The sequence below is a fragment of the Lepidochelys kempii genome, chromosome 8, assembly GCF_965140285.1.
Source record: "Lepidochelys kempii isolate rLepKem1 chromosome 8, rLepKem1.hap1, whole genome shotgun sequence".
Lineage (NCBI taxonomy): Eukaryota > Metazoa > Chordata > Testudines > Cheloniidae > Lepidochelys > Lepidochelys kempii.
In genome coordinates, this window is record NC_136387.1 from 96,681,513 (window position 1) to 96,709,268 (window position 27,756).

The 27,756-nt window shown below is 42.7% G+C and overlaps 3 protein-coding genes across 7 annotated transcripts in view; 2 read left to right on the plus strand and 1 right to left on the minus strand.

The window, feature by feature from the left end:
* CZIB (CXXC motif containing zinc binding protein) lies at window positions 1-21,556 on the plus strand. 2 transcript variants are annotated; one of them, XM_073357671.2, is made up of 9 exons: window positions 1-487; window positions 3,063-3,146; window positions 4,272-4,328; window positions 5,378-5,459; window positions 7,454-7,485; window positions 8,071-8,148; window positions 15,122-15,187; window positions 16,871-16,929; window positions 21,469-21,556. In XM_073357671.2, the coding sequence occupies exons 1-8, from the start codon at window positions 464-466 to the stop codon at window positions 16,895-16,897; spliced, it is 450 nt and encodes a 149-aa protein (XP_073213772.1). In that variant the 5' UTR covers window positions 1-463; the 3' UTR covers window positions 16,898-16,929; window positions 21,469-21,556. The 2 variants fall into 2 exon arrangements, with proteins under 2 accessions (XP_073213772.1, XP_073213771.1); XM_073357670.2 differs by lacking the exons at window positions 16,871-16,929; window positions 21,469-21,556 and adding an exon at window positions 16,164-16,415 and having other exon boundaries at window positions 3-487.
* On the minus strand, window positions 18,317-27,613 carry CPT2 (carnitine palmitoyltransferase 2). Of its 4 annotated transcripts, XM_073357657.2 has the most exons (5): window positions 27,115-27,613; window positions 25,292-25,372; window positions 25,049-25,155; window positions 21,344-22,648; window positions 18,317-19,622 (listed from the first exon to the last, which is right to left on the minus strand). In XM_073357657.2, exons 1-5 carry the CDS (start codon window positions 27,285-27,287, stop codon window positions 19,291-19,293), a joined length of 1,998 nt encoding a protein of 665 aa, XP_073213758.1. In that variant the 5' UTR covers window positions 27,288-27,613; the 3' UTR covers window positions 18,317-19,290. The 4 variants fall into 4 exon arrangements, with proteins under 4 accessions (XP_073213758.1, XP_073213762.1, XP_073213761.1 ...); XM_073357661.1 differs by lacking the exon at window positions 27,115-27,613 and adding an exon at window positions 24,603-24,921 and having other exon boundaries at window positions 21,344-23,935; window positions 25,049-25,370; XM_073357660.1 differs by lacking the exon at window positions 27,115-27,613 and having other exon boundaries at window positions 21,344-23,935; window positions 25,049-25,370.
* Window positions 26,800-27,756, plus strand: part of SLC1A7 (solute carrier family 1 member 7) — a 95,149-nt gene continuing 94,192 nt past the window's right edge. Inside the window, exon 1 of the mRNA XM_073357664.2 lies at window positions 26,800-27,016. The gene's annotated coding sequence lies outside the window, so the exon portion shown is untranslated. The remainder of the gene's footprint in view (window positions 27,017-27,756) is intronic.

Consider the following 27,756-nt stretch of genomic DNA (forward strand, 5'->3'; position numbering starts at 1 on the left):
CAAAACTGTGTGAATGGAGAGAGGCTGGGGACAAGTATTAATACTTGGTGGTATGGGCCCCTTGGTGAGGGCCTTACATGCTGATTGCACTTCCTCCTCTCTCCACTGTGGAATATCAGAGCTAATTTTGATTTCATTAGAAGTCTAGTTATAGGCTGCTGAGCTCACTTTGGGCTGACAGTGCACCAGCACTGGGGCTCCCCTACTATAAGCTGAATTCACCTAAGAGCTGAAATCACTGAGTGTTGTGTTAAGTAGTGGGGGAGCCTGAAGATATATTGTGGAGCAGTTTGCGGGACGGCTGGTGAAGCAGTTCGACACGGAGCAGTGTGTGGATGGCAGGAGCTGCTTGTGGGCCGTGGAGCTGAGTGAAGGAGTTCGTGGGGCGGCTGGCGGAGCGGAGCGCAGCTGCGTGAAGGAGTTTTGTGGGGCGGCTGGCGGAGCGGAGCGCCGCTATGGAGCTATGGGGCGGTCAGCTTCAGATCACGTAAGGTGCCTCTTACCCCCGTCCCATTTCCACCCAGGTTGGGAGGTAAAGCTCCGCCGATAAACTTTCGAACTCTGGGGCTGCCCTGACCAGGGACAGAGACTTTTGGGGCATTGGACTTTTGGGGTTGCTGGACTCAAGAACCAAAGGGAAAAGGGCATGCCCCAATTTGCCTGGGGTGGGGTTGTTTTTGCTCATGGGTTGTGTTATGAATCCTGTTGGTGGTGTTTCCCCAACATAATGCCACATTGTTTCTCTCTGTTATTAAAAGGCTTTTGCTACACTCAGACTATGTGCTTGCGAGAGGGGAAGTATTGCCTCTTGGAGGCGCCCAGCGGGGGTGGTATATATTTGTCCCAGGTCACTGGGTGGGGGCTCGAGCCGGTTTGCATTGTGTTATTGGAATGGAACCCCTAGATATTGAACCCGGCCCTTGTTGCTGCCAACTCTGACGGGCAGAAGGGTTACAGGAGTAATTAGAACTGGTATTTTAAACTTTTTTTTTTAAAGCATTCTAATGCTCTCTGCAGGACCCAAAACCAGCCCTCAAATCTTTAGAAATTTCTTTATGGTTAAGTGTGTTCTATTTGAAGACATACCCTTTCTTTAACATCATCCTACCAAGAAAGAGGAGCCAATCTGGAAACTTACTTCTGTGCATTCTTTAAATACTCCAGAAATTACAGTGTTTAAACCAGAATTCAAACCAAAATCAGAACACCGTTTTTCCTCAAATTATTTACAAGATCTCTTAGAAGCAAAGGGATTTGGAAATGTGACCATGGAGGCCATTATTCAGTTCCCCTGATCTCCCAAATTCATGAGCCCATACAAGTCTCCAGAGTGGAGACGCTAATAATGACTAGAGAGATGTTGAGAGCCCCAATTGATTGCCTGTGGGTGGAGCAATCTCTCCCCTGTAACTCTCCTATGCACACCTTTTTATTTACACTATACCCAGAAACCAGAATTAGCCCTAATTTTGAAACTAACTCTACAAAGCAATTTGGGAAGTAATTTGCATGAATACTATCCCATAAAAAGGTACATTGAGTTCATGATGTTCAGGTTCCAATGTATTATTTCCAGCGATCACCCTGTGGGAGAAAAAGGAACCAACCATCTGCTCTGCCCTCGTTACTCTCTTACGGGCGCCACATATGCCCTTGCAACCGCTTCAGGTTTCCTCCTATCTCCCCACCTTTCCCTGGTTAGTTTACGAGCCACAGGGACGAGGAGAGGGAGAGAGTAGCCTGGAGTACTTGTGGCACCTTAGAGACTAACCAATTTATTTGAGCATAAGCTTGCGTGAGCTACAGCTCACTTCATCGGATGCTGTAGCTCATGTTACGAATTATACCTGATAGGACACGCACACAACTGCTGCGAATTATACCTGGTAGGACACGCACTGTTCGAATCTAGGCTGAGGCACATAAACAAAGTCCACAACTGCAGAGTTCCCAAAAAACATCAAGTTTATTACGCTCGAGCGTGGTGCCCTCCTGCTAACCAGGAGGGGACCCCGAATACAGGTTATACAAAGGTTATATACTTTTTAGCAAAGCATGTTGCCCTCGTGCATCGGAAACCGTAGCCAATAAACAAACCCTTTTCTTATCTACACCTATCCTTGCTTGGTGCATTCCTTGTGCTAAACCAGTATGTTAATTACACAGCATGGTCCTAAAACCGTGCATCAGTAACTTTTATTATCAGGATGGGAGGCCTCACATCAAAGGCCAGGAGATAGGGAGTTACAGACTGACAAAAAACAGATACTGGGAGTCAAGGCAGGCTGGAGACAAGGAGGAGGATTTTTACAGGGATGCAGCGTCTAAGGAACACTCCTCCTGGTGCAGGATGTGCTTGCTTTTAGACATGGTGGGCCCCAAACCAAAATGGAGTCACATGTGCTAACTTTTCCTTAACACTCAGGAAAGCTTATGCTCAAATAAATTGGTTAGTCTCTAAGGTGCCACAAGTCCTCCTTTTCTTTTTGCGAATGGCTGCTACTCTGAAACCAGAGCAGCCTGGTCCTTAAATACGATGGAGGATGGCGGCCATCATTATTAGGGGCAGCCTCACTACTATCGGCAGAGTTTAGGGAATTTGCGGCCATCTTAACTGAGGCTTTAGTCCCATCCAAAGTAAGAGATGGCGGCCATCTTGGCTAAGGGCAGCTCCGGCTTCAGTCCTCGTGAAAGGCATGGAATGAGGTGACCATTTTGTCTAAGGGCAACAATTCACAAGGAGAGGAGTCGCTTAAAAAAACCAAACCCGCCAACTACCGCGAGAGTTGGTGGCCGGCCTCTCGCGGGAGGGAGCAGGAGTCGGTGAATCTGGTAGCGCCGCTCCCGCCCCCAGGGCGGCACCCGCCCAGCTGCCTGCGCCGCGGGACTTGGGGGGCAGCTGCTGAGCCTGTCCGGGCTGCGCCTCCAGCTACAGCCGGACCCGCTGCGCGCCAGGCCCTCAGCATGGGGGTGGGTAAGGGGGGCGCGGCGCTGCCAGCGCCTGGGGAGGGGGTGGCGTTGGCTGTAACACTGACTCTGACCCCCCGTCCCCTGCTTTACAGAAGATCGGGCTGCAGCTGAAGGCTACTCTGGAAAACATTACAAACCTCAGACCGGTGGGGGAAGATTTTCGCTGGTACCTGAAGGTATGGCGGGCCAGGGGAGGGTGCAGTGCCGCGCAGTGTGCCACCCCTTTGCAGTGCCGGCCAAAGCCCCATGAAACGCAGTCTACTTTAAAAGCCCCAGTAATTCTGTTTTTACAGTATAAGCCTGTAGTGCTAATTAGAACCCAGTGCAAAATATCATGCAATAAAAATGATATAAAACTATGAGACTGAGAACCAGAGGTCTGGACGGGACCTCGAGAGGTCCTCTAGTCTCCCCACTGCCCATGAAACTTAGAATGACTTGTGTAAATGTGCATCAGCAGGGGGACCTCTCAGACCTGCATTTCTATGATTTCCAGTTGCATGGTTTTGTATCACAGGCTTTTTTTGCATGATATTTTGCATTCAATTCTACAGTGGTATTGCAGGTTTCCATTACACAAATTATTGGTATCTAATGGATACCACTGCAGTGCAAACCACTGTAGAATGGTTTCTGTACTATGATCATTGTGGTATTTCATTGCCATCTAAGATGTAGTTTTGCCCGTATCCAATTGGTTATATGCACAATGTTAGTGGTATCATGGCACATTTCAAGCATGGTTCATTTTGTAATCTAAATAAAAGTAAGAAGAATATATTTGATCCGAAAGTTGTGCAGGTTGTTTTTGTTTGTTCGTTTTTGTTAAGTTTAAGCACTTTCTCGAAGTTGAGTAACAGTTTGATCTTTTAATGTAAACATACATACATCTGTTACGATGAAGAAAAATCATAGCTATTCCTCAGTCCATAGAACAGCCATCACCCTCTCTCTTGTGGTTATGATTTTAATTAAGTATAATTGGTGGAAAACTAGCTTGGTTGACAAACTGGTGGGATGTATTATTCCTGGCTTTATTTATTGGCTCCTGCATGTAATGTTTCCTTTCTACCTAAGATTCCCTGGAACAGATCCTCAGCTTGTGTAAATTGTCATCGCTCACATGAAGCTAATGGAGCTATGAAAATGGACCCCAGTTGAGGTTCTGGCCCCCCATTCTTTAGGTGCAGCTATCCCATGACCTTTCAACTACAAAAGGGTTAAACTTAAGTCTAAGAATGGCTTGAGCTATTTTATTGATCAGCTTACTAACTTCTTTAATGTATGTTTTTCTTTTCCAGATGAAATGTGGGAACTGCGGTGAGATTTCTGAAAAATGGCAATACCTGCAATTAATGGTAAGCTGTCAAACTGCAAGGTGTGCATTAAAAACAAAGAAACCAAAAAATGCAGTGCATATTATGTAGAATTGACTTTAATAGAAATGGGGAATATGCTAGTTTAAATGCTGTATAAAGCAGCCTTTGAATAATTATCTACATCGGAGGTGCTGTCAGACTTTGTTTGCAAAGTATTTTGAGATCCTTTAATGAAATGTGCTATAAGAATGGTTGGTGGCAGTGCTTATTCTTTTAAGTCTTTCTTGAAAAGCCTCCCCTCATTAAAGCCAGTAAGTTTCCATAGCCAAGCAAATGGATTTGAAGTGGTATTACAATAGGGTTTTGCCAGTAGTACGTTTCCTCTTTGCTAATGATAAAACAACTTTTATGGAAGTTTAGATAACCTGAGGGGGGGAAGGGGAATAATGATGATAAATTAATTTATGCAAGGTACTGGTGTTATTTATAGCATTTCTGTCATGCACATCACTATATCTGACTGCCTTATGACATTAATGAATTCAAATAGAGAAGTGTTATCCCCACTTTACAGATGGGGAAACTGAGGCAGAGAGGTGACATGATTTGCCCAAAGTAACACAGGAAGTCTGTGGTCTCGTTTGGTATTAGAACCTTGGACTCTCATCCTGAACCACAAGACCATTCTTCTCTGTCCTTGCAGGCCCCAGTCCTGCAACTTGTTGCATGTAGGGACAATAGTGTGCAGTATCAGGGCTCTAATCACACTGGTTGAAGGTTAAATAAATATCCTATGGAATGGATAGAATGTGTCTGTATTGTAATAATAATAATGTAAAAATAATAATAATTTATTATTTAAAATTTAGAATATAATGTACATTATTCCTTGATAACCATAGTATTGTGAATTATAAATATTCCTTGTCCCGAAAGAAACCCGTCTTCCCTTTACAATATATAAAATCATTGTTAGTTTGCCATTGTCCTTGTAAAAACTACTTTGTCGCTACAGAGGTTTTTGGCTGCTCAATTAAAACATGAAAAAAACTGACACAAAGTGATGGCTCCATTTGTAATTTTTTTAGGACAGCGCTCCTCTTAAGGGAGGCAGAGGGAGTGCCACTATGGTGCAGAAATGCAAGCTGTGCTCCAGAGAGAATTCCATTGGTAGGCTCTTTCACATGATTTAAGGGATTCTGTCAACTTGATTTTTTTAAACTAATTTACGAAAACATTCTAAAAGAGCACCTTTTAAACAGTATGTCCTGAATTTCTGTTATAAGTAGCTTTTTAACAGTGGTTTTTAGGGTCTACTTTCCCCTGCACCAATATGTTTGTCCTCATGTTTGTGCATGAGACAGGAAATGCAGCTGACCATCAACAAAAGAATGAGACTGACTACACATGCAAATACAGAAAGTGTGTAAACACTGGAACAATAAAAACAATTAATTTGTGCCAACTTTAGTTTTAGTAACGGTAGGTGCTAAAACAATAGTATGTTCAAATTTTTCCAACAGAAACATGATTCTGAAGTTAATGGTGTCCCTTTTAAAATGCTTGCTTTTCTTCTATAAAGTTATTTGGAAACAAATTACTGTACTTTGCAGCACTATGTTTGAGTGTACATTTAAGATGTTAACCTTTTTGGGAAAAAATGGGATGCCAATTATTTTTAAGAGAAGAATGAAAAGTAACAGAAGTAGCTCAGAGTTTCCTGGGTAATTTCTGTACTTGCTAGACATTTTTTCTTTCAGTTATCAAATTTTATCTTTTTGTTGTTATTGTAGGGATTCACAGAGCAGAGAAGAAGGTCCATCTAGTCAGTGTCTGACCAGTGGTGGATGGTTCTTAAGGAAAGCCCCCCATAATGTCCATAAATAATCAGTATCTTACTATGGAAAGGAAAGTTGTTGGGTTTTTTTCTGCCCTGCAGTTGGTGATCATCTACTCCCCAACATAACTATTTACTGCCATTGTAACTCTGGCCTACAGCTGTTCTTATTTATATGAGTGTTTTTAACCCTTTTTAGATTGTATTAATTTATTTGCCTCAGTATCATCCTATAGCAGAGAATTAAACAGATTGATTATCTATTACATTAATATATATTTCCATTTATCTTTTTAAAGCCTTTTTGCCTTTCGCTTTCATTGTGTGGTCTCTCATACTTGTATTATGGGGGAAGGGTAAAAAGGAACACCTGACTCATCCTTTATTATATTTTCTGTGCCCTTTGCCTTCCCAACCAAAATAGTCCCATTCATTGTCTCTTAATCACTTAACTGTTTTCACAAAAATAAGGACTAATCCTGAGACCCTTATACTTGCACAAATATACTTATTGACTTCAATGGAACTAGTTTTAGGAGTAAGAATTTCTGGACTGGGCCCCAAAAATCTAAAAGCCTGTCTGGTATTTGGAAAATTAAGAGCATCCACACAAGTGTCTGTGTCAAGTGTTCATTTTCCTCTCAAGATATTAGAAACTAGTTTCATGCAAGGAGCTGCCAGCTGTTTGCATTGGCATGGTTCTTGGGATGTTAATATAAAGTTCTGCCCATTTCATAGCCATCCCACATTAGATTTTTTTCCCCCCTGGGATTGAGCTGCGATGTTGTAAAGCTATATCCATGTAAATACTTACTGCAGTAACATGAAGGAAAAGAGAAACTGGTATTAAAAACGTGTCTGATATGAAAGGCACTTCCTGTGGAATAAATACAACAGTGATAAGCTAGTTAAAATACAGGAAGGTATTTACAAAGTCTGTGCTGCAGTGACTATCCCCCAAATCTACATTTATGGGAATTAGACACAAGTAATGGAATCCTGTGGGCTCAATCCTGTAAGTAATTTGCACTCAACCCTCCCATTGACTTTGGAAGAGCTGTATGAGCCACAGTTGTATGGTTGGAGCCTTAAAGCCATGTCACAAGAGTATGCATTGCTTTTTCTTCCTTAAGAGGAAAACAAAATAGCAAAACAGGAGATGAAATTCTTGGTAGCCATGGCAAAAACAGGGTCTTAGATTTTGATGGAGTCCCCAGAAATGTTGGCCTTTTTTTGAATAAACAGTGTTTGGAGGGAGGGCTCTTGGGTTTGTGTTAAGGGCTGGAAAATTTGCAGGTTTTTTTTATTCTACCCCCTTCTCTTTTAGATATCTTAAGAGACACAATCAAGCCTTATAATGTAAGTTTATTTTCTCTATGATATTGCAAATGTAAGTGAAATAAGCATTAGTAATGTGATGTTAATTTATTACAAGGCTTCCCAATTTTTGCTATCATGTTCCTCCCAGAAGTACAGGGGAAAAAATATCCAGGTATCGCCTGATAGAGAAACACCGCAAATGGGATGCTGGATGCTACAAAAGTGAAGCTGTGCATTTGGGAAAGTATATTTTAAATAATGTGGACAACGAGAGCCAATTAATAACTTGCTTTGCCCCTTCTGCTTCACTCAAATATAAAATCATCTGTTTAAATATTTCACAGTCAACATCAGGCACTGATGTCACATTCTAAGCGAATATGTACTAGTTTTACCCTGGTCTCGGAGAGCCTACCTTTGAAGGGCTCAGAGACTTCCCCAGACCAGTCTCTAAGTTAAAGAAATTCTGGTTAGTTATTAACCATGTCAAATAATTCAAAGTTTTTTGGTCCAGAGTTTGGTCATGCTGCTTCTAAAAATTTTACTGCATTTTATGCCTAGACTAAAAGGTGTTATTTCCCTTTCATTAGGTAAAAACTAAATGCTATTCTGACTCAATCCTAGGCTGAAGACAGTGAGAAGTTTAAGACAGTAGTGGAGTTTGAGTGCCGAGGTCTTGAGCCAGTTGACTTTCAACCACAGGCAAGTTCTTATTAATTTATTTGACAGCTCTTAGGTGTCTTTTTCTGCTGAACTCTAGATTGACGCAGCACCCTCTCTTTTGAGAATTGCACTGCTCATTTTGGAACAATCTGTGACTCTCCAATAGTCTCCCCTCTTTGCAGTTGTCTTTCTTACCTCATCCTACTCACCTAATTAAATTTACTCACTCTTTGGAGCTGTGCCCCCTGAAGTACCTTGTAAGTCCACCTTCAGTGTAAGAGCACTGAAGATGTGAATTCATTTGGTGGATCTTTAGAGTAGGGCAATAGGAGGAGGAGAGGGGTCCTAAAGCAGTCACATCTTGGATTGCCTAATTAGGGGTCACTGGTGGGAAGAAGAGGTCTGGGTGGGCTACTGTACAGGGTACAGCCTGATTTTTGGACACTGTTCAGTATTTGACTGCTGTGCTCAACCAAACTCTGAAGTTCATCCATCTCTACAAACATAGACGTGTATCCACAACAAAATGAGACTGAAAGGCAGAGCAAGACTTGCTGAAGGCATCAGTAGTCTCTTTTGCAAAACACAGCTGAAAATACTGAGTTAAAGGGTCTCTCTGAGCTGTAAACTGAGACAGGTAAGAGAGTTTCAGAAGGGATAGCTATGGATTTTGCTTGGCGGTAGTGAGACTTGGTGACTGGTGTGTTTGGTCCATCTGTGGGTTTGTCTGGCTGTTTGTTCTCTGTGTACAGGCTGTGTAGCTGGGCCCTGGGCCCCTGAGTAAGTAGCTGGAACAGGTCTGTTTGGTGTCTTGGTGAGGTGGAGTGGTTCTGACCCTTGGAACGTTGATCAGCCCAGTTGCTTGAAGTCTGAATTGGTTAATTGCTCCCTGATGGGGAGGGGCCGAGCTGAGCTAAGCAGAGAGATTTCGAGTCACTTGCTAGCAATGTTGAGAGCGACAGACTAAGGCAACTAACAGAAAAGTTTCAGAGGGAGCTGTGGGGGGGGAGAGCTTTCCTTCCAGGATCAGCTCTATGTGCAATTTCAAGACAGCCAGTGATGTAACAGTGGTGGTGACCTGCAACAGATATACCGTGTTTTCTTTCCTGCTTGAAGCCAGAAGGGACTTACTGTGCACGAAGTGCAAGTTGATGGCTATACTGGAAGAAAAGATTCTTGAACTGGAAGGGCAAGTGGAGCTGCTACTGAGAATCAAAGAAGCTGATGAATTCCTAGACAGAGAGATTTGGGAAATATGAGTACCCCAGGTTAAAGGGAGAAAGAAGCTGACCACCAAGAAATTGGAGAAAGAAGTTTGAAAAGAGGCTTGGCAGCTCTTTACTTCTAGAAGGGAAGTAAAGGCAACCACAGGAAAAAATATTTAACAAATGGAAGAAAGGGGAAGTTGATAGTAACTAATATAAATCAAACTAGGAATTGTTGACAATTGATAAGGGATGCAGAGTGACACAAGGAGAAAATTGTAGCTAGGAGACTGAAGGACAATAAGGAGTTTAGGTATATGAGGGACAAAAAGAATACTAACCATGACATTGGTCCCTTACTAGATGGAAATGGTAGAATTATCAGTAATAATGCAAAAAATACACAAGTGTTCAATAAATATTTCTATTCTGTATGGGGGGAAACAGATATAATATATGATGATGATAACTCTTTCCATTCCACTAGTATCTCAGGAGGATGTGAAATAACAGCTACTAAAGTTAGATTTTTTAAAACAGCAGGTCCAGATAATGTGACTCCAAGAGTTTTAAAAGAGCTGGCTGACGTGCTTGTGGGATGGTTAATGTTGATTTTTTCAATAAGTCTTGGAAAACTGGGCAAGATGCAGAAGACTGGAAGAAAGCTTAATGTTGTACCGATATTTTAAAAGGTTAAATAGAATGATCTGAATAATTGTAGGCCTGTCAATCTGATATGGTTCCCAGATAAGCTAATGGAGCAGCTGATACAGGACTCTATTAATAAAGAATTAAAGGAGGGTAATATAACAAATGGCGATTTGAGTTTATGGAAAATAGATCCTGTCAAACTAACTTGATATCTTGTTTTTTATAATGAGATTACAAGTTTGGTTCATAATGGTACTAGTGTTGATGCAATATACTTGGACAGACTCCTGTAAGGTGTTTGACTTGGTACCCCACAACATTTTGAGAACTAGAACAGAAAATTAACATGGCACATAGTTAGTTTTAATCAATTTAATAACAGATAGGTCTCACAATGTAATTGTAAATGGGGAATCATGATTGAGCAGGTGTTTCTAGTGGGTACCATAGGGATTGGTTCTTGGCCCTGTGCTATTTAACAATTTTCAGTGACCTAGGAGAAAACAAAATCATCGCTGATAAAGTTTGCAGATGACCCAAAAATGGTGTAAATAATGAAAAAGACAGGTCACTGATACAGATTGATCAGGATCACTTGGTAAACTGGGCACAAGCAAACAATATGCATTTTAATATGGTTTAAATGTTATATGCCTAAGAACAAAGAATGTAGGCCATATTTGCAGGATGGGGTTTCTATCTTGGGAAGCAGTGATTCTGAAAAAGATTTGGGGATCAGCTGTGGTCAAAAGGCCTAATGTGCTCTTTGAATGCACAAAAGAGGAATCTCAAGTAGATGTAGAGAGGTTATTTTACTATTTTTGGCACTGATGCAAGCACTGCTGGAATACTGTGTCCACAGTTCAGGAAGGATGTTGATAAATTGGAGAGGGTTCAGAAAAGTCACAGGAATGAATAAAGGATTGGGAAACATGCCTTTTTAATTAGACTCCAAGAGTTCAATCTGTTTAGCTTAACCTTCACTTTGAGGGGTGACTTGATCTATAACTACCTACGTGGGGAATAAATATTTGATAATTGGCTCTTCAATCTAGCAGAGAAAAGTATAACATAGTCCAAAGGCTTGGAAGTTGAAGCTAGATAAATTCAGAGTGGAAACAAAGCATACATTTTTAAGTGATGGTAATTAACTGTTGGAACAATTTACGAAGGGTTGTGGTAGATTTTTCCATCACTGATCATTTTAAAATAATGATTGTATTGTTTTCTAAAATATATGCTCTAGGAATTATTTTGGGGAAGTGTGATAGTGTGTATTATACAGGTCAAAGTAGATGATCATAATGGTCCCTTCAGGCCTTGGAATCTACAGTTCTCCTCCTGCTGTCAGCTATTGGTTTGCTTGTGTCTGGTCATGGTCTACATAAGCTAACTCCCTGCTATATATAACATATTATTCCAGTAGGATTAGGAGTAAATTGCGTAGACTGACTAATGAAAACCTGTGCTTTATCCTTCCTGCAGTGACACTGTACTAAATTTATTATTGTTCTGGGTCATTTTCTAATATGTGGGAGGGGAAAATTCAAGTCTGAGTTCTGTTATAAACAGCAATGCAATAGAATAGGTCATAAAAATGTAAAATTATTTTTAATAAATATAATTAAAACTTACTGAAGTTAATGAGGATTGTTATTTCCATTGATATTTGTCTGTCTCCCCATACAGTCACCAGAATTCTCACTACAGTCTTAAAGGGGAAAATACCCTTTAGGTCCCTCCATGACAAAAAGAAAATCTTTCCCCTTGGAAAATCCCAGGGATGTATTGTTTTTGTTTTGTTTTGTTTACCAAGTGGAGAAAAATCTAATAAAGATGCTTGTACGTTTCTTACTTGGTAAGAAGTCTCTTAGTTTTAACTTACAATTATGCTTTTCATTTAAGGTTCCTGAGCTGATGTGTCTATCAAAAATGCCAATATATGCCTCTTTACCTGTATTAGTTCTGTATGGTCACCCCCCTCCCCCCCGCAGAAGTATTATCCTCCAGATGAAAAATAGATGCATCTTTACAAAGTTTCTTTTCATCCAACTGTAGCTCCCTTGCTTTGTGACAGAAATGACACTTTATAGTGGTAAGCAGAATAACTGCATGATTCACTATGTTGAAAAGTTGGGTGATAAGAATTCTTGTTTTGTTTGTAAGGTGTGTTCTAAGCTTCAGCTACTGTTGCTCCTTAGCCAGTCAGCAGAGGGCAGACAAGTCACTTAATTACTCAGCGCCGTTTAGCAGAGATTAAATTAGAGTATCAACTGTGATGCCACAAACTGTAAGGCATCCTGTGGGTATTCTGTGCCAAAACATTAAAAATTCTGTACACAATATTTTAAAATTCTGCAAGTTATATTTGTCAATAAATAAATGCAGAGGCTCCAGCGTGGCAGGGGGAGCACAAGCCACTGGCTGCACGAAGGTGAGAGATCACCCTGCAGCTCCCCCACTCGCAGGACACGGACTCCGTGGTGATGCTGCACCTGAACCTAACACAGCACAAGGCATGGGCCTGCCCCAGAAACACCCTGGGGCCCTGCGCCGGGGCAGGCAGGCTCAACCAGGCAGGAGCCAAGTGTGGAGGGATGGTGGTGTGGGGTGAGAGGATTCTGTGTGGGACAATCTGGGTGCAGGCAGCTTTGGGTGGGGAGGGGTCCTAGATGTGGAGGAGCCTGGATGCACAGGTTTGTTGGGGGTGTTTCCAGGTACAGGGATAATGGGACTCTGCAGGGGCTTCCAGGTGAAGAGGGTTGGGGCTCAGCGGAGGGTCTGGGTGCTGGGGGAGTGAGGCTTGGTGGCGTGGGGGCCTGCGTGCAGCTAGTTGGAAGTCAGTGGCATGGGGGTCTGGATGTGGAGGTTTGGGGTGCTGGGGCTCTTCAGGATGGGGGTTTGAGTGCAAGGAGTTCAGTGGGGGGTGGTCTGGGTACAGGGCTGGGGGTCCAGAGGAAGGGGGTCTGGGTGCAGGGGGGCTCCAGAGGCAGGGGTTGAGGTTCAGTGGGGTGGGGTTTGGGTATGGAGGGCTAGGGGGGTTCTGGATGTACTGGGTGAGGCTTGGCAGGGGTGTCTGGGTATGGGAGACACAGGGGTTAGGTAGATGAGGGAGCAGCTCCCTGTATAGTAATCTCTTCCCCCCCCCACAGCTGAGGAGCGATGGGGGCAGGAAGCAGGGGAGGATTCTGAGCTTCCTGCAGCTGGGGGAGGTTCCTGAGGGAGGGTCTGATACAGTCCCAGGAACTGCGGGGGAAGAAGAAGTCCTGTCCTCTCCTGCCTCCAGCACAGCCGGGACTAGCATGGCTGGGGTGTCCACAGCCCTAGGGTGATTTATCTCTCCACCGGCTCCAGGTGCCTTAAACTATGTATGTGCACTGAAAGGGAGTGGTGCATGACTGCTCTTGCAGCTTCCCTTGCTTCCCTGTCAGAAAGTCATTTTTATGCAGGGAAGCGAAGAAATCTGTGGGGCGCATGAATTCCCCCAGGAGTAAGTTCTGCTGGAATTACAACAGCCTGTCACATGGTTTAATGTTCCATGGATCTCTGTTAAATGTGTACTGGGTGATGTTGGCTCTGCATCCCTTCCACTTTCATTCTTTGCTCTGTTGCAGTTCTGTAGTGTGGCCGATGGAGATGCATCTTCTCTTTGTACTGCTTTCTTCCCCCCGCCTGCCTTTCCCCCCCCCCCATGGGCTTGTGATTCTGCTCATGTAAAGGCTGCACTCCCATTGACATTTGTCACGCATTGTGGGATGTGTATGACTAAATTCTTAGGTTTTCGCAGATCCCAAAACACTTTAAAATTTATGGCCAGAGAGCACATTCCTTGTACACTCAATCTTCTCATAGTAGCTAGTGGGGATTTGTCTACAAGGAATCCAAAAGCAAGTTCCATATGCGTTTGTTTGCAAAACCAGGAAAGAATTTTCCTTATACCATAGCCAGTTGTTCATTTACTTGGTTAAAAATAAAAAGAATCCAAGTAGCTCACAGGAAGGCTTCTTACATTGACCATCCTTTAATTTCTGTCATTGTTCTTAAATTCTTGAGGAATTTTGTTGACCAACAAAACATTAATCTGTAATTTAAATACCAATTTTTTTTAACCCCAAGTGTGAACCCTAAAATGTGAGCATGTTCTGTACCTTCTTTGGAAATGCATCCATTGCTTTATGTGCTGGATCCCAGAACTGCACCACCTTGGTTGATCTCTTTATTCCCTAGTAATTTCCTTTAGTGTCATTGTTTGGGGAGGAGGAGTGGCGAGACTGCCTGAGCAGTGGCACACTCATCCATTCACCCGTGGAGACTTAAGTGTCGTTATGTCAGGTCAGTTTCTGCTAGAAAGGGTAGGTTATTGCAGACAAAACAGTGCAGATCTCACTCTGAAATTGTGCTGCTTGGATGGAGTAATCTGGTTACAGTTAAAATCTAGCTGATTCTCCTCCTCGTGGTAGTTTGCTTGACTCCTCCATACCTAAATGAACTACACGGGGTGATGATAGTTACAAACACTTGGCCCCTTTTGCCAGAGATGTCTGGGTTCTCATGCTGTTTAAACCAAAACTGAAGACTTGTCTTTTTTCCTCTCTTGCTTTCCATTGTTATCTTGCTATTAAACTGGAGTACACTGTTTCTAAAATGCCTTGAAATATCTTGGTGACAATTTTAATCTAATGCATTCACTGCTAACAGACATACTGGATACACTTAGAAACCTGTGAAGCCATAGAGATTTTTTTGGGAAAAAACAAGTTAGAAAAAATAATTTGCAGGAAAAACAGGTGTGTTCTGGAGAACTGATGTTTCCTTGCTTTACAATATTACTTGTATAGTTTTAGTAATGTTCCTATAGCTAGTAGATACAACCACACTACAGCCATTTTATCCTTTTGGAATCGAACATATGTAAAAATAAAACTTGGGCATGAACAGTCAGGCTTAAACTCTCCTTGATTATTAAACAGAGGGTCATACCCTATATTGAAACCATAGGTCACATAATAGTTTGGCCACTCTTTATACCCACTTGTAAGACAGCTAGCTCCACTAAAATAAATACTTGTACGGGATAACCTGGTTTGTTGAACTATTTTAAACATATTTAACTTATTACAACTCATACCTAAATTATTTTAATTCTTGTTTTGTAGGCTGGGTTTGCTGCTGAAGGTGCAGAGTCTGGCACACCTTTTAGTGAAATAAACTTGCTGGAAAAGGTACAACTTATTTTTCCTCAGTTTCCCTAGCCCCAGAAATAGCAATCACCCATTTAAAGTATGGCTTTCTGTGCTTTAGAGGGGTGTGCGTGCACAAATCTTAAGTGGAGGCGGAAACAACCTCCAAACATGAGTGCTCAGCATTAGTGTGCACCTCAGGGTACTTATTTGGAAGTGTCTAAGCGTGGACATCTTCAGTATTTTGAATAGTCATGGTATAATTGCAGCTTGCTCTTGAAAAAATGTGGGACACCCCCAAATCATGGACTCTTGATCAACTGGGAGATTTTTATTATGGGGGCACTGGTTTTCTTTTGCTCTGAAACTATTGGGGCAACTCCTGAGAACTCGTCCAGGTGTTGAATAGTGATGTGCAGTCTCCTTTAAAGCTCAGCATAAGACTCTTTGGGTCTGTGTGCACAGAGACTTAGGGCACAGCAGGCTGGGTGTGAACTACAGATACTAGTCAGGCATGCACATCCTGCTACTGCACACTAAAAATTCCATAGTGCATTTTGACCTATTGCTGTGTCAAACACAATGTCTCTAGGTAGACAAGCCCATAAATGCTCCAGATCTTCATTGGCCATGAGCAAATCTCTCAAGCTCAGTTCCTCTCTTTGGTATTCCACATGACAGGAAGATTGGCTTGTCTGACTCACCAGAATAGGTACTGTAAATAATCCTTTCACGCCCCATGGTTGCTGGCTTGTCTGTTACTGGCTACAGTCTTCAGACACAGAAAATCTGATTCCTTAAGCTAAAACTACTTAGAAGCTTGACGCTAATTTAATTTGTTCGGTGTTCACCTCTGTTGGACATAGAACTGGACAGGTTAAGGGCATAAACACTTTCTGCAGAAAGTGCGGAACTGAAATTTGGAATGCTGATAAGGTTAATTGATATTCCAATTTGTGATTTTAAATACTACCCCATTCTGTTTTGTATTAATACTGTAAAATTTGAATTCCTACAGGACTGGAATGACTATGATGAAAAAATAAAGGAGTCTGTTGGAATCTATGAAGTTACCCATAAGTTTATAAAATGCTAAAACTGCTTTTAATAAAATCTTGACACCTTGACCAAGTAATGGGCTATAGCTATTATAGAAGTTCCTCCAGAGTGACTTTCTGCATGGCTGTACTTCAGAAATCAAATGTTATATCAACTGAGTTGTACTTGCTGTCCCAAGACTGACTAATAAAGTCATTTTCCACCAGTCTGATTGGTTGTGTTCAAGCAGTTCACTCAGATGAACTCAGGACAGCCAAACCTAATAGTGGAAGGCCTTGCTATATTTCTTGACTAACACATTGGCCCTTTGGAGACTAAGATTTCACAACGTATACTAGTAATTTTCCTCAGGGTTAAAGACAATATGGAAGGATTTATTATGGGCAAAATACCCTATTATATAAATAACTTTCAGTCTTGATCATCAGCATATTAGGTAATTGCAGCTGTTCAGGCTTGAAGCCAGAAGTGCATCCTTGTAATAGTTCAAGTAAACCTGCTGTTACCTTCTGAGAAATAGCTATTTCCTGCTACTTGACTTGTATTTCAAATGTTAAATGACAACTTAGTTAAATGTAAATTACAAACATTAAGCTAAAACATTATGTATAACTACCTTCTGAAAACCAAATGATCTTTACACAGTCAATTTTTTACCCCACTCAGCATGCAAATATTTTCCCTCTTGAATAGAGCTGACATCTTCATTTAAAGGAAACAGTCAAGTACTTCAGAAGTTTTGAATTTATTAATACCTTACCCCACTCGTAAAAATCCCTCATCTTTCCCTGTCTGTTCTGTAAGGTTTTTCCCCAAAATCCAAATGTACTCTTCAGCCCCAGGAAATAATCATTCAAAGTCTCAACAGCAAAGTAAGTGCAGAACATGATGTAGTAGCAGCCTGCAGAGGGATAAAAAGCCCTGCTACATATTGATTGATAGGAGTCTGGTCAGTGGCATGCGAGCTAATTTTTAGTGGCACTCTGCTGCCAGCTAGGGTTCCAGCCGCCAACCCCACTCAGCCCATTGCCAGCCTGGATGGACGGAACCCCGGGCCAGCAGCAGGCTGAGCAGGGCCAGTGGCTGGGACCCCGGCTGGCAGACTGAACCCCAGACCAGCAGCGGGCTGAGCAGGGCCAGTGGCTGGGACCCCGGCTGGCAGACTGAACCCCAGACCAGCAGCGGGCTGAGCAGGGCCAGTGGCTGGGACCCCGGCTGGCAGACTGAACCCCAGACCAGCAGCGGGCTGAGCGGCTCAGCGTGCTGCCAGTTTGGGGTTCCATCCGCTGGCCGCACTCAGCCCGCTGCCAGTCTAGGGGCCCCTGTAAATGTAAAATTTATTCCTGGCATGCAAAACCTTAAATTTAATGAAGACTTGGCATGCCACTTCTCAAAGGTTCCTGACCCGTCCTAGCACCCTGCAACTTGGTATATACCATCTGCCGCCATGTTAAGTTTTGGTACTGGTCACACAGCTGTGAACTGGACAAAAACCATCCATTTCACTTGTAGTGCTATTTTGAAAAGCTGGCAGCAGAGAAAGGAACCACTGCTGTTTAACAAGGAAGAAAATGGTCTTTTGTGCATTTAAAATAGACGGGATGGGGCTGAGGCACAGAGATACTTTCCCTCTTAGAGCAGCCACAAACTTTTTTCTTTGATAGGCTGAAGCTAATGCAAAAGATAGAGCCCCAAAGCAAGAGCCAGTGACAGTACTGTTAAGAATCTCAGCAGTTGACGGGATGGGGCACTCCTAGAGGGCCAAGGTTCTTATGTCTTTTGTATGAACTCTGCTGCATTGGGTGTCACATCAGATTCTTGGCATCAAAAGTTACAAGATATTGAATAAATCTAGTAGATATTGCTGCTGTCCTTTAGGAAATTCTACTGTGCCTATTGGAAAGCTCCTTGAATGTCTCCCACCTCAAGCCCAATACCTTGGCAAACAGGCTGAAAGGTTCTAACAGATACTCCTGGTGCCATGCAAGAAGTCTGGAGAGTTCTAGAGGAGGTAGGAAATAGTCATTAAGGAGAATGTCTGATGATGATTCCTTCTCCACAGTAGGAGAGAGAGATTTGGGAAAGAAAAGCAGCACTAGCCTCTGGAGAAGCTAATGAGAAATGATTTTTCTGTATTAAAGATACAGGCTTATGCAGGGGAACATAACAGATTATAGGGCAGATTTACAAACAGAAAAACTTAATTTATAAAGTGTCAACTATATCTAAAAAGTATATGCATTTGACTATTCCTCTATCAGCCTCTCTATGCTTATTTTAAAAGTATAAACTCTTCACACTAGGAACTCTCAAATCCCTAATCCTGAGATACTACGAAAACATTTTTTCAACCATGTCATAGGTAGCTTTATTTAAACATCATTTTCCAACCAATTTCTTAACAGTTTGAAGATTTAACACATGATTATGGTTTTCGGTATTGTTAAAGTCTCACATTTTCAAGTTTTCATTTAAATCAGTCATTACATTGGAAATAGTTCCAACATAAGAGGTACAGTTAGACACTGATTCAAATTTAAAAAAGATGACAGATCTAGTAAGTGAGCATATCACATGTGCAGGATTTACAATTGGTCATTGTATTTAATTTTAAATACAACTTTTGTAGATGTTACAACATTGTTCAAATGTAGTTTCTCATTCCCACTGTAAACATGAACACTTGTAGATCTTAACTGCTCAAGTTTAATCAGTACAATACTAAAGTTCCTTTCTAGTAATGAATATTTAATACCTCGTATATTTTAAGAACATTTTATAATCCATTACATACCAGTTCATAATATCAGAATTAAGTATTTCCTAAATATCACATGCAGGAGGAGCCTGCACTTAATTTCTTTATATGGCTAAGATTTTCAGAAGCTGCCTAACTCCCATGAAAATTCAATCCAAGTTGGTCACTTAACTCTTGTCGGTTCCTTTGAAAATCCCAGTCAAAATGCTTAGTAAATTAGCACTAGCAACATTCTTCCACATTCAACCACACATGATCAGAAGTGATCTTGATCCAAACATTTTATATTGTGCATTAAAAAAAAAAAAGTATCCCAGCCCTGTTGTGCCTAACTATTGATATGCTTACCTTCTAAAACATGAAAAATATCTTCCAGTGACTTATGCACACACTGGAGGAATTCGTGCACATTCCTGGCTGGGTAAGAGGAAGTATTGCAGCCAATCCAATCATCATGCACGCCATAGGCTACCCCAAAGCCATCCGGCACCACTGGAGCAAATCCTCCCATATTCACAGCTGGGCTGCTCAAGGTGCTTGTGGACAGAATGTTGTGATTAAGCTGAGCATACGCTTGGTCCTGGTAGACGTCAGGTAACGGGATACCTTTTGATGCTGCCAAATAACGCAAACTAAACAAATGCCGGTCAAATCCTTGACCTGTTAAAATAAGCACATAAGAATGTCCATGATGGATCAGACCAATGGTTCATTTAGGCCAGTATCCTGTCTGCCTACAGTGACCAATGCCAGATGCTTCAGGGGAATGAACAAAACATAGCAATTATCAAGTGATCTATCCCATCATCCAGTCCCTGCTTCTGGCAGTCAGAGGGTTAGGGACACCCAGAGCATGAAGTTGTGTCCCTAACCATCCTGGCTAAATAGCAAGTGATGGATCCATCATCCATGAACTTATCTAATTCTTTTTTGAACCCAGTTATACTTTTGGCCCTCACAACATCCCGGGCAACGAGTTTCACAGGTTGACTGTGCGTTGTGTGAAGAAGTACTTCCTTATATTTGTTTTTAAACCTGCTGCCTCTTAATTTAATTGGGTTTGTATGTTATGTGGAGGAGTAAATAATACTTCCCTTTTCACTTTCTCCACACCATCCATGATTTTATAGACCTCTATTATATCCCCCCTTAGTCATCTCTTTTCTAAGCTGAACGGTCCCTTTCTTTTTAATCTCCTCTCATATGGAAGCTGTTCCATATCCCTAATCATTTTTGTTGCCCTTCTTGGTACCCTTTCCAATTCTAATATATCTTTTTTGAGATGGGGTGACCAGAACTGCACTCAGTAGTCAAGGTATGGGCATACCATGGATTTATACAGTGTCATTAAAATACAAAATACTACAGAAATCACTGCTTTTTCTACAGAAAATAGTTATTTTACACACTAAATATCACACCCCTTCAAAGTCACAAAACTTACATGAGTTTTTCTATAGCAGCTTTCTTACAAGTTATGGTAATATGCTTTACAGAAGGAAATTGCAATGCATTTTTAGCGCATCCATTCTCTGGGACAGGAACTCTGTTTTACTCATTTATGTAGCAGCTACTATAATGGGGCCATGATCTCTGGGACAGATAGGCACTATTGTAATATTAATAAAAATGGTTTTTAACAATAGTTAAGTTAAATGGAGAAGATGAAAATATGAGGTTTGAAAAAGGAATAAATGTTTTCATATTACTTTTAAAAGAGTCTGAGGTAGGGTGTTCCAAATGGCAGGAACTACAGAGGAAAAGGCTATTGAACCAACAGTAAAGAGATAATAATAAAATCGGACAAGGCCCTGTAGGCTACATATTTTACTAAAAATCTAGAAGAAATTAGCAAGCTCTAATTCTGACATTTTAAAATGTAATAGGGTCAGGTCAGATAGAGCCACTTGGGAAAATTTATCACTGGTGCAGCAGAAGGAACCAAGGCCAGTTTGCACAGTGGCCTCAGTACCACCTGCAGGCAGATACATGAAGCAACCCAAAATCCTGCTTTGTGTTGCACTCTCCGGGGCATCAGCTAGTTGCTTCAGATAGCTGCCACGTGTGGGCTAGTATAACAGCAATTTATCTAAGGGATGGGAAAAATCTTGATGTGTGTGGGCCTGAAGCAAATAAGGGGAACTCAAACACACTCCTTTCTTAAGAAGAATGTCACAAGGACAATATGTTTTTTAACCTGGAAAGCACTGCTATTATTTGGCATTCTACAAAGTTTGATGAACACAGGACCTTCAGCGAGATTAAATTACGCTAAGTGAGACTTCTGTAAAAGTTTAGCATTAATGAGCAACTAAGCTGATGAGACTCATTTTGTGAAGCAATGTGAATGTTTATCACCATGACCTGACATTCACACTTACCCATAGCAGCTTCTTTTGTCAATTGGCCGTGGTACTTTGAGCACTCAGCAATCATGTGCTGAAGCTCCTCTGTGGTGTGTTTGGAAGGTTGCCTGACGAAAGCTTCCGTGCACTTCTTTGTATAGATGGAGGCAGGACGGATGGTCTCTGTGCGACCGTGTTTGAAAGCTGCAGTACTGCAAGACTCGTATGTGGCAACAGTCTGGCCATACTGCCGAAGGAAAGCCATCTGGAAAGAAAGCTGAGCCACAGCATCAGGACTTACCTTCTTCTGCTTTAAAAACTCTTTGCCTCCTTTCTTAAACTGAATAAAATCAAGAGTCAAGGTGTCCATAGTGGCATCAAAGTTCTGTTTGGCTTTGGTAATTCCTGCTTTTAAGGCATCGTTCAACTTAAAGCTGAGTTTCTGCACAGCACTGGAAGAGTCAACTGCAGCAGGTTGAGATTGTGGGGTGACAGCTGGCTTCTGGGTGCTGTCTTTAAACACTTCGTTCTGAAATCTTAACACAGCCACACCATCTCCCCAGGAATGTTCAAAATGAACGGCCGCATTGCCATCTTTGGTTAGGATAAGGTTAAAGGATTTGTCATACCAGCGATTAATACCATCTCCATGTAACATGGTGTGGGACAAGTGCACAAGGTCTTTAATGGGGAAGTCATCTAAACATAGACAGAAGACAGCAGAATCCACTTTTTGGAGGACTTCCTCATTACCATTATCAAGAAGCTTCTGTCTCAGTAGTGCCCATATATCTCGGTTTTCACTGGGTAAATACGCAAGAGGGAAGGCTGGGGCTGCACTGTTGTCACTAAGTATGTATTTCAGGTGTGCTTGTATTTCGGAAGGCTTCACTATATTCCCATCTCTATCAATGACATCAAATACATAAAAATTCCCATTTCTGAGCACCAGCAAGTGCTTTGCTTTTTCATCTGTAAAAAGCTCATCTCGACTGAGCTTAGGCAATCGTGTGGAATTGAAAAGCCGGAAGTACTGAGACATATCTAAGGGGTATGCATTGACCATGTAGGCACCAAACCATGAGAGAGATGAAGGCACAAATCGGATGAGTCTCCTAAAGGTTTGAGTGTCACTTTTGACTGGATTGAGGTGAAAAACCTCTGGCTCTAGATAGCCAGCCCTGAGGGTCTTCAAAAAACGCATAGCAGAAACAGTCATGTTAGTTGCTCGTGTGAGCTGATCATTATATTCAGTTTTTGGGTCAGGGTTGAAGGACATAAATGGGTTAAAATTCAAAACAACAGATTCACGTGAACTTAGATACATATCAAACCAGGGACCTAAAAATGGAGAGTTGAAAAATAGATTAATACAGGTAAAATTGGCTAATTGTGAAAGCACTGTTTAGAACCAGCTATATTACAAGTCAAAGTCATTCAGTACAGACCTCCACTATCTGTATTTAATTACAATCCATGGACTGGGGTACATTAGGGCAACATATTCCCACCAAATCAGAAATGTACCTCCCACTGATGTCAGTGGGAGCTTTGCACCAAGATCTAGAATGCAGCATAGCCTTTAGGTTGCATCACTCAGTGGGAAAACATGCTCACCTTTGAGACCACCATTACTTCTGTCCCATTTCCCTTCCTTTCTCATCCTCCTTTCTCTATTTCTCACTTTCTTCTGCCTGTGTCTTGTCTTCTTCCCTTCTGAATTCCTTCCCTGCAGCAATCCCTAATTCCCACTGGGGACTCAGTAAAACCACACTCATTTTCAGCTGTGACCTAAATCAGAATTTGAAGTCCACATTTCCAGAGGTGAAAGACTAGCTAGCATACAAGTAGGGTTTTATAACCCACTCCTCACCATGGTATATAAGCCTCTTAACTCATTCTTCCTCCTCATAAGAGTAATTATATTTTGTTACATTTATGGAAACAAAAAAAATGAACAGGACTTGAAAGTAAGGGGGGGGGAAAGGGCCGGTTGTAGCTGCAGCACATAATTTAAAAAGGCACAATCCATTTACACAATAATGCTCAAGAAAACCAGTTAACGATAATAATCTGCCACATTTTCCCTCAACATTAAGCTTAGGTGGGCTATCTGCCAGGGAAATACAGGATGTAACTGGGAGACTGGATGGCAATAACGAGTGAAAGTCATTATCAAAAGACTGATCAAGCTGGCCTATGCGAGAAGTTGGTGGTTCTCAGTGCAATTCAAATACATGTCTGGTAAACTGCCACCATTGGCACCCTTACTGGTAGCCTCAGCAAAGAGCAAGGATTGAAGCACAATGGCAGGACAGTATGGGGAGAAGATTACACTGTTGCTGCTGCTTGTGCTGTACTGGATATATTCTCTCAGTCTCCATTGCTGTACACCCAGCATCTGCCTTCCACGAACACTATAATCATTTACATTTGAAAGCCATTGGAAGTAACATGAATAAAAAAAAAAATTCACTAACCTAAAAGCTACATGCTTTCTCTTGCTTTTCTTTCCCTCTTTTCTTTCTCTCTCTGTCTGAGTTTCATCTCCTTTTTGTCTTACGTTCTCTCTTTCTCTCCTTTTCTTTATTCTGGTCTTCCTCTTTCTGAGTCTTTCCTTTTCTTGTTCTTTAAAACAATAATGCTCTGCATTTTTTTAAGGCTGAGGGAGTGTCTTCTTCCATCCCCCACTGTTCAGTCAACTTTCCCAACTTTTCTGAGAATTCAGTTTTCCAAGCAAGCACCTTCAAACAGATTCATGACTGTAACTAGACCTGGGTTAGTTTTCTTAGAGAGGTTACTAGCTTTAGAGCAGGGGGTCAGCAACCGGCGGCACCCGTGCCAAAGGGGGCACGCAAGCTGATTTTTAGTGGCACTCTGCTGCCAGCCGGGGTCCTGGCCTGCCCTGAGCCCCCTGCCGCACCCCAACCCCCAGCCCTGAGTCCCCTCCCACGCTCCGCACCCCTCCCTGCACCCCAATCCCCTTCCCTGAGCCCCCTGCTACACTCTGCACCCTCTCCTGCACCCCAACCCCCTGCCCTGAGCCCCCTCCTGCACCCCCCACCCCTCCCGCACCCCAACCCCCTGCCCCTGCCCTACATTCATGGCCCTGCATACAATTTCCCCACCCAGATGTGGCCCTCAGGCCAAAAAGTTTGCCCACCCCTGCACTACAGCATACACAGCATTCTGTCAGAGTGGACTATAGTAAAAAATGATACTGTATACCACTGAGCAAATGTTTTTTTCACCAATGTGTTCTGATTATATGCACAGAAACAAATCTTTTGCTCACTTTAATAAAAGTCTGTATACTAAAAGAGTGTTGTGGCAGGCCCTCCATCTTTGATTTTGATAGCACCATTGTTCTTCCTATACTACACTTTTTTTTACTATTATATTTTGCTAGTGTACTGGTTTAAGTTATTTTCTTCCAAATGAAAATGTCTTTGAGGAAATCTTGCTGTGGTTGATATTTCTGTTAGGTGACAATGAGAGATCCTAAAGTATTCGGTATATTAAAGATAACATTTTGTGAAGTGCCCTCTTTTTTCCACCAGAGACAGTCTTCTAATTAGCTCAGACATTGTCAAATGGAGTTTTCACATCTTGTTCTGAGTGTAAACAATAATAAGGAGCTTAAACTTTAATCTATTTTTCACAGCATTATAAGCTGACTGTCATCAAGCAAGTTTCTCTTCAAAATGAGTCTTTTCTTCATCCCACTGTAAACCTTCCTACCTGAGATGTAACTAGTACGTTTGTTCTGCTTGTCTTGAGCAACCAGCTGCTCATGCAATTCTCTTCCAATTCCATGTTCAAAGCTGCAAGCAAGTTCTTCAGTTTTCCTAAAACAATCAATCAGACAGTCAAAATGCTGTCACCAGGCATTTTTTAAAAAAGATACATCTTCTAATATGTAGGTGTTGGAGTGGAAGATTTGATGTACGCTGAAGCATTGTTTGGTTTTCTGTGTATCCATACCTGAATTGATCATCATCTAAGAGAGGCTTTTGGGCATTCAGGTACCTCCTAACAGTATCTTCTAGTCTGGGAATTGGCAACCTGATGGGGTGAGAAAAAAAGCAAACTAAAATGTTCTTGTTAAAGCTCTGACAGTAAAGATTCTTAAAATACCATATTGTTTGTAAGTTAATTCCTATGCTCTTTTTATAATTAAGCATGACACAAAAACAGGAACTTGTTTTACAAGTAGCCAACTAACAGATCATCTTCCATAATTTTATATACTGCTAGGCATAGAATGGCTTCTGTATTTTGATTCCTTGTGGAAATTCTAACAAATTTCTTTCCAACACTCATCTTAGCCTAAACATGAAAGCTGTTTTCCCCTAGTTACAGGGCAAGCTATTTTACCTTTTAACGAGATTAATACTTTTTAACGTTTGTGCATATATCTCCTTCACACATAGTTTGATGTTTATTGTTTTTACTGCCATATTTCTATTTTTTTTTTAAAAATGTGTCTTTGTCCCCTGTTGCTCTGTGAAAGAGCCACACAAACAAACGGGGAAACTAACTACAGTATAATGAAACAATGAAGTTAACTATACAGGAAGTGCTGTCCAATGCATAAAATAAACAAATTGGGGGGAAAAAAGGAAATTTATTTTCTCTAATCCCTTTCCTTTGCAATAATCATGTGTGTTACTTAAACAATGGTAGATAAGAGATTTGAGACAGGTTATAATTAGATTATAATTTTTAAACTGGCAGTATGCACTTGAATACTACTAGCAAAGATCAAAGTCACTTCCCTCTGTTAGCAATAATAACCTTTCACCTATATAATATACTGTAGCCCATCCCAAAGACAATGTACCCTTCTTGGTCTTGTGCACTTTCAGCACATACCAAACCTCATTCATTAGGGGTGTAGCGAGCAATCTGAAACCAATACATACTGACTGGTCTGTTGACCCCACCACCTGCTGTGTACTGGTAGTTTCCCAAAGTAGACCTGACTTAGTAGCTGCTATTAAGGCTTCACCATGAGTCATAAAACCTGTTGTTCACCATAAGAAAGCTGGCCCCAGCAATTAAGCTGTGTATTTAATCACCCATAGCACAGGGCTGCCCACTCTGCATTAGAGCAGGGTTGTTGTTTGTTTGTTTGTTTTTACAGACTGCATTTCCTCTCTGAGGTGGAAGAATGTTGCTGCCTTTAAAGCCCACAGTCACCATTTCTGAAACGTAGAGACATGGGACTCCCTTACCAGGGGAAAGGGACTGACCTAGACAAAGGAGAAAATGGGCATTACATGCCAGCAATCATAGGAGAAAGGGGCTCCCTTAGCTGGGCAGGGGAAAGAAGATGGGGGTTTTCTTAGCAGAGGGAAATGCAGTTGGAGGGGTAGCAGAGAGGGAGCAGTTTCTGGGGGCTCAGAAGGATGCCTAGGACTCCCTTACCTAGTATGGGGGGCTCAAAAGGGGTCGGGTAGGGGGTCCCAGAGTGGAGTGGCTGGAAGGGTGATGAGGGGGCGCTCAGAGGAAGGACCCAGGGTGGTTGTGGGGCTCAAAGGAAGATGGGCAGGTGTCTGTGGCACAGGGGTCCCTGGGGCAGCAGTGAGAGGCTCAGAAGGGGGCCAGCTCTCTAGTGTGGGGATCCCTAGGCTGGTGGTGAGGCACTCAGAAGGGGGCAAGGTCTCTGGTGCGAGGATCCCCGGGGACTGAAAAGGGGACCAGAGGGTAAGTGGGAGCTCTGATGCGGGGGGTCCCCGGCTCGAGGGGCTCAGAGGGGTGCCGGGCGCTCTGGCTCGGGGGAGAGAGGGCAGCGGCCGCCTTACCTGGGCAGGCTTTTCTGGAAGTGCATGGTGGGCACGATGCTGCGGTGCAGGTACTGGGAGGAGTCGGCGCTGCTGTAGCCCCTCCGCAGCCCGGGGACCGCCGGAGTGCCCAGGGCCTTAGTCCCCCTCAGGCCGGAGGCAGGGGAGAGCAGCAGCAGCCGCCGAGTCGCCATGATTTCCAAACCGAGCCTCACTCACTGCGACCCCGCCCGCTCCTGGTGCTCAGTAGCCGCCTTCCGGCCCGCAGCGCCTGCCCACACCCGCCGCTGCCGGAGGCCAAAGGCCGCCCTGGGGCGTGGGCCCGTCCTCCTCCGTGCGCCGCCCTGGCGCCGCGGGCGGGCTGAGCCCCTCTCTGAGGAGATCTACGCGGCGCGGGGAGCTTTGCACCCCCTCCCGGCTCGCTGCAAGGGGTCCCGCCTCCTTCCAGTGCAGGGAGCGGGGGCCCTACTCCCGGCCGTGGCCGGGCTTTCATCCACCCGGTGGGGCCTGAGCCCGGTGTAATCTGCCCGCTGCTGTAGGGGGCGGCTGCCTCGAGCACCAGGCATGCGACACGCTGCCCCTCTCGCAGTTTTGTGGCTTGTGGCCTCCCTTGGTTCGGTCAGTGAAATAGGGGGTAGCTGATGGGCAGTAATCCAAGTAAAA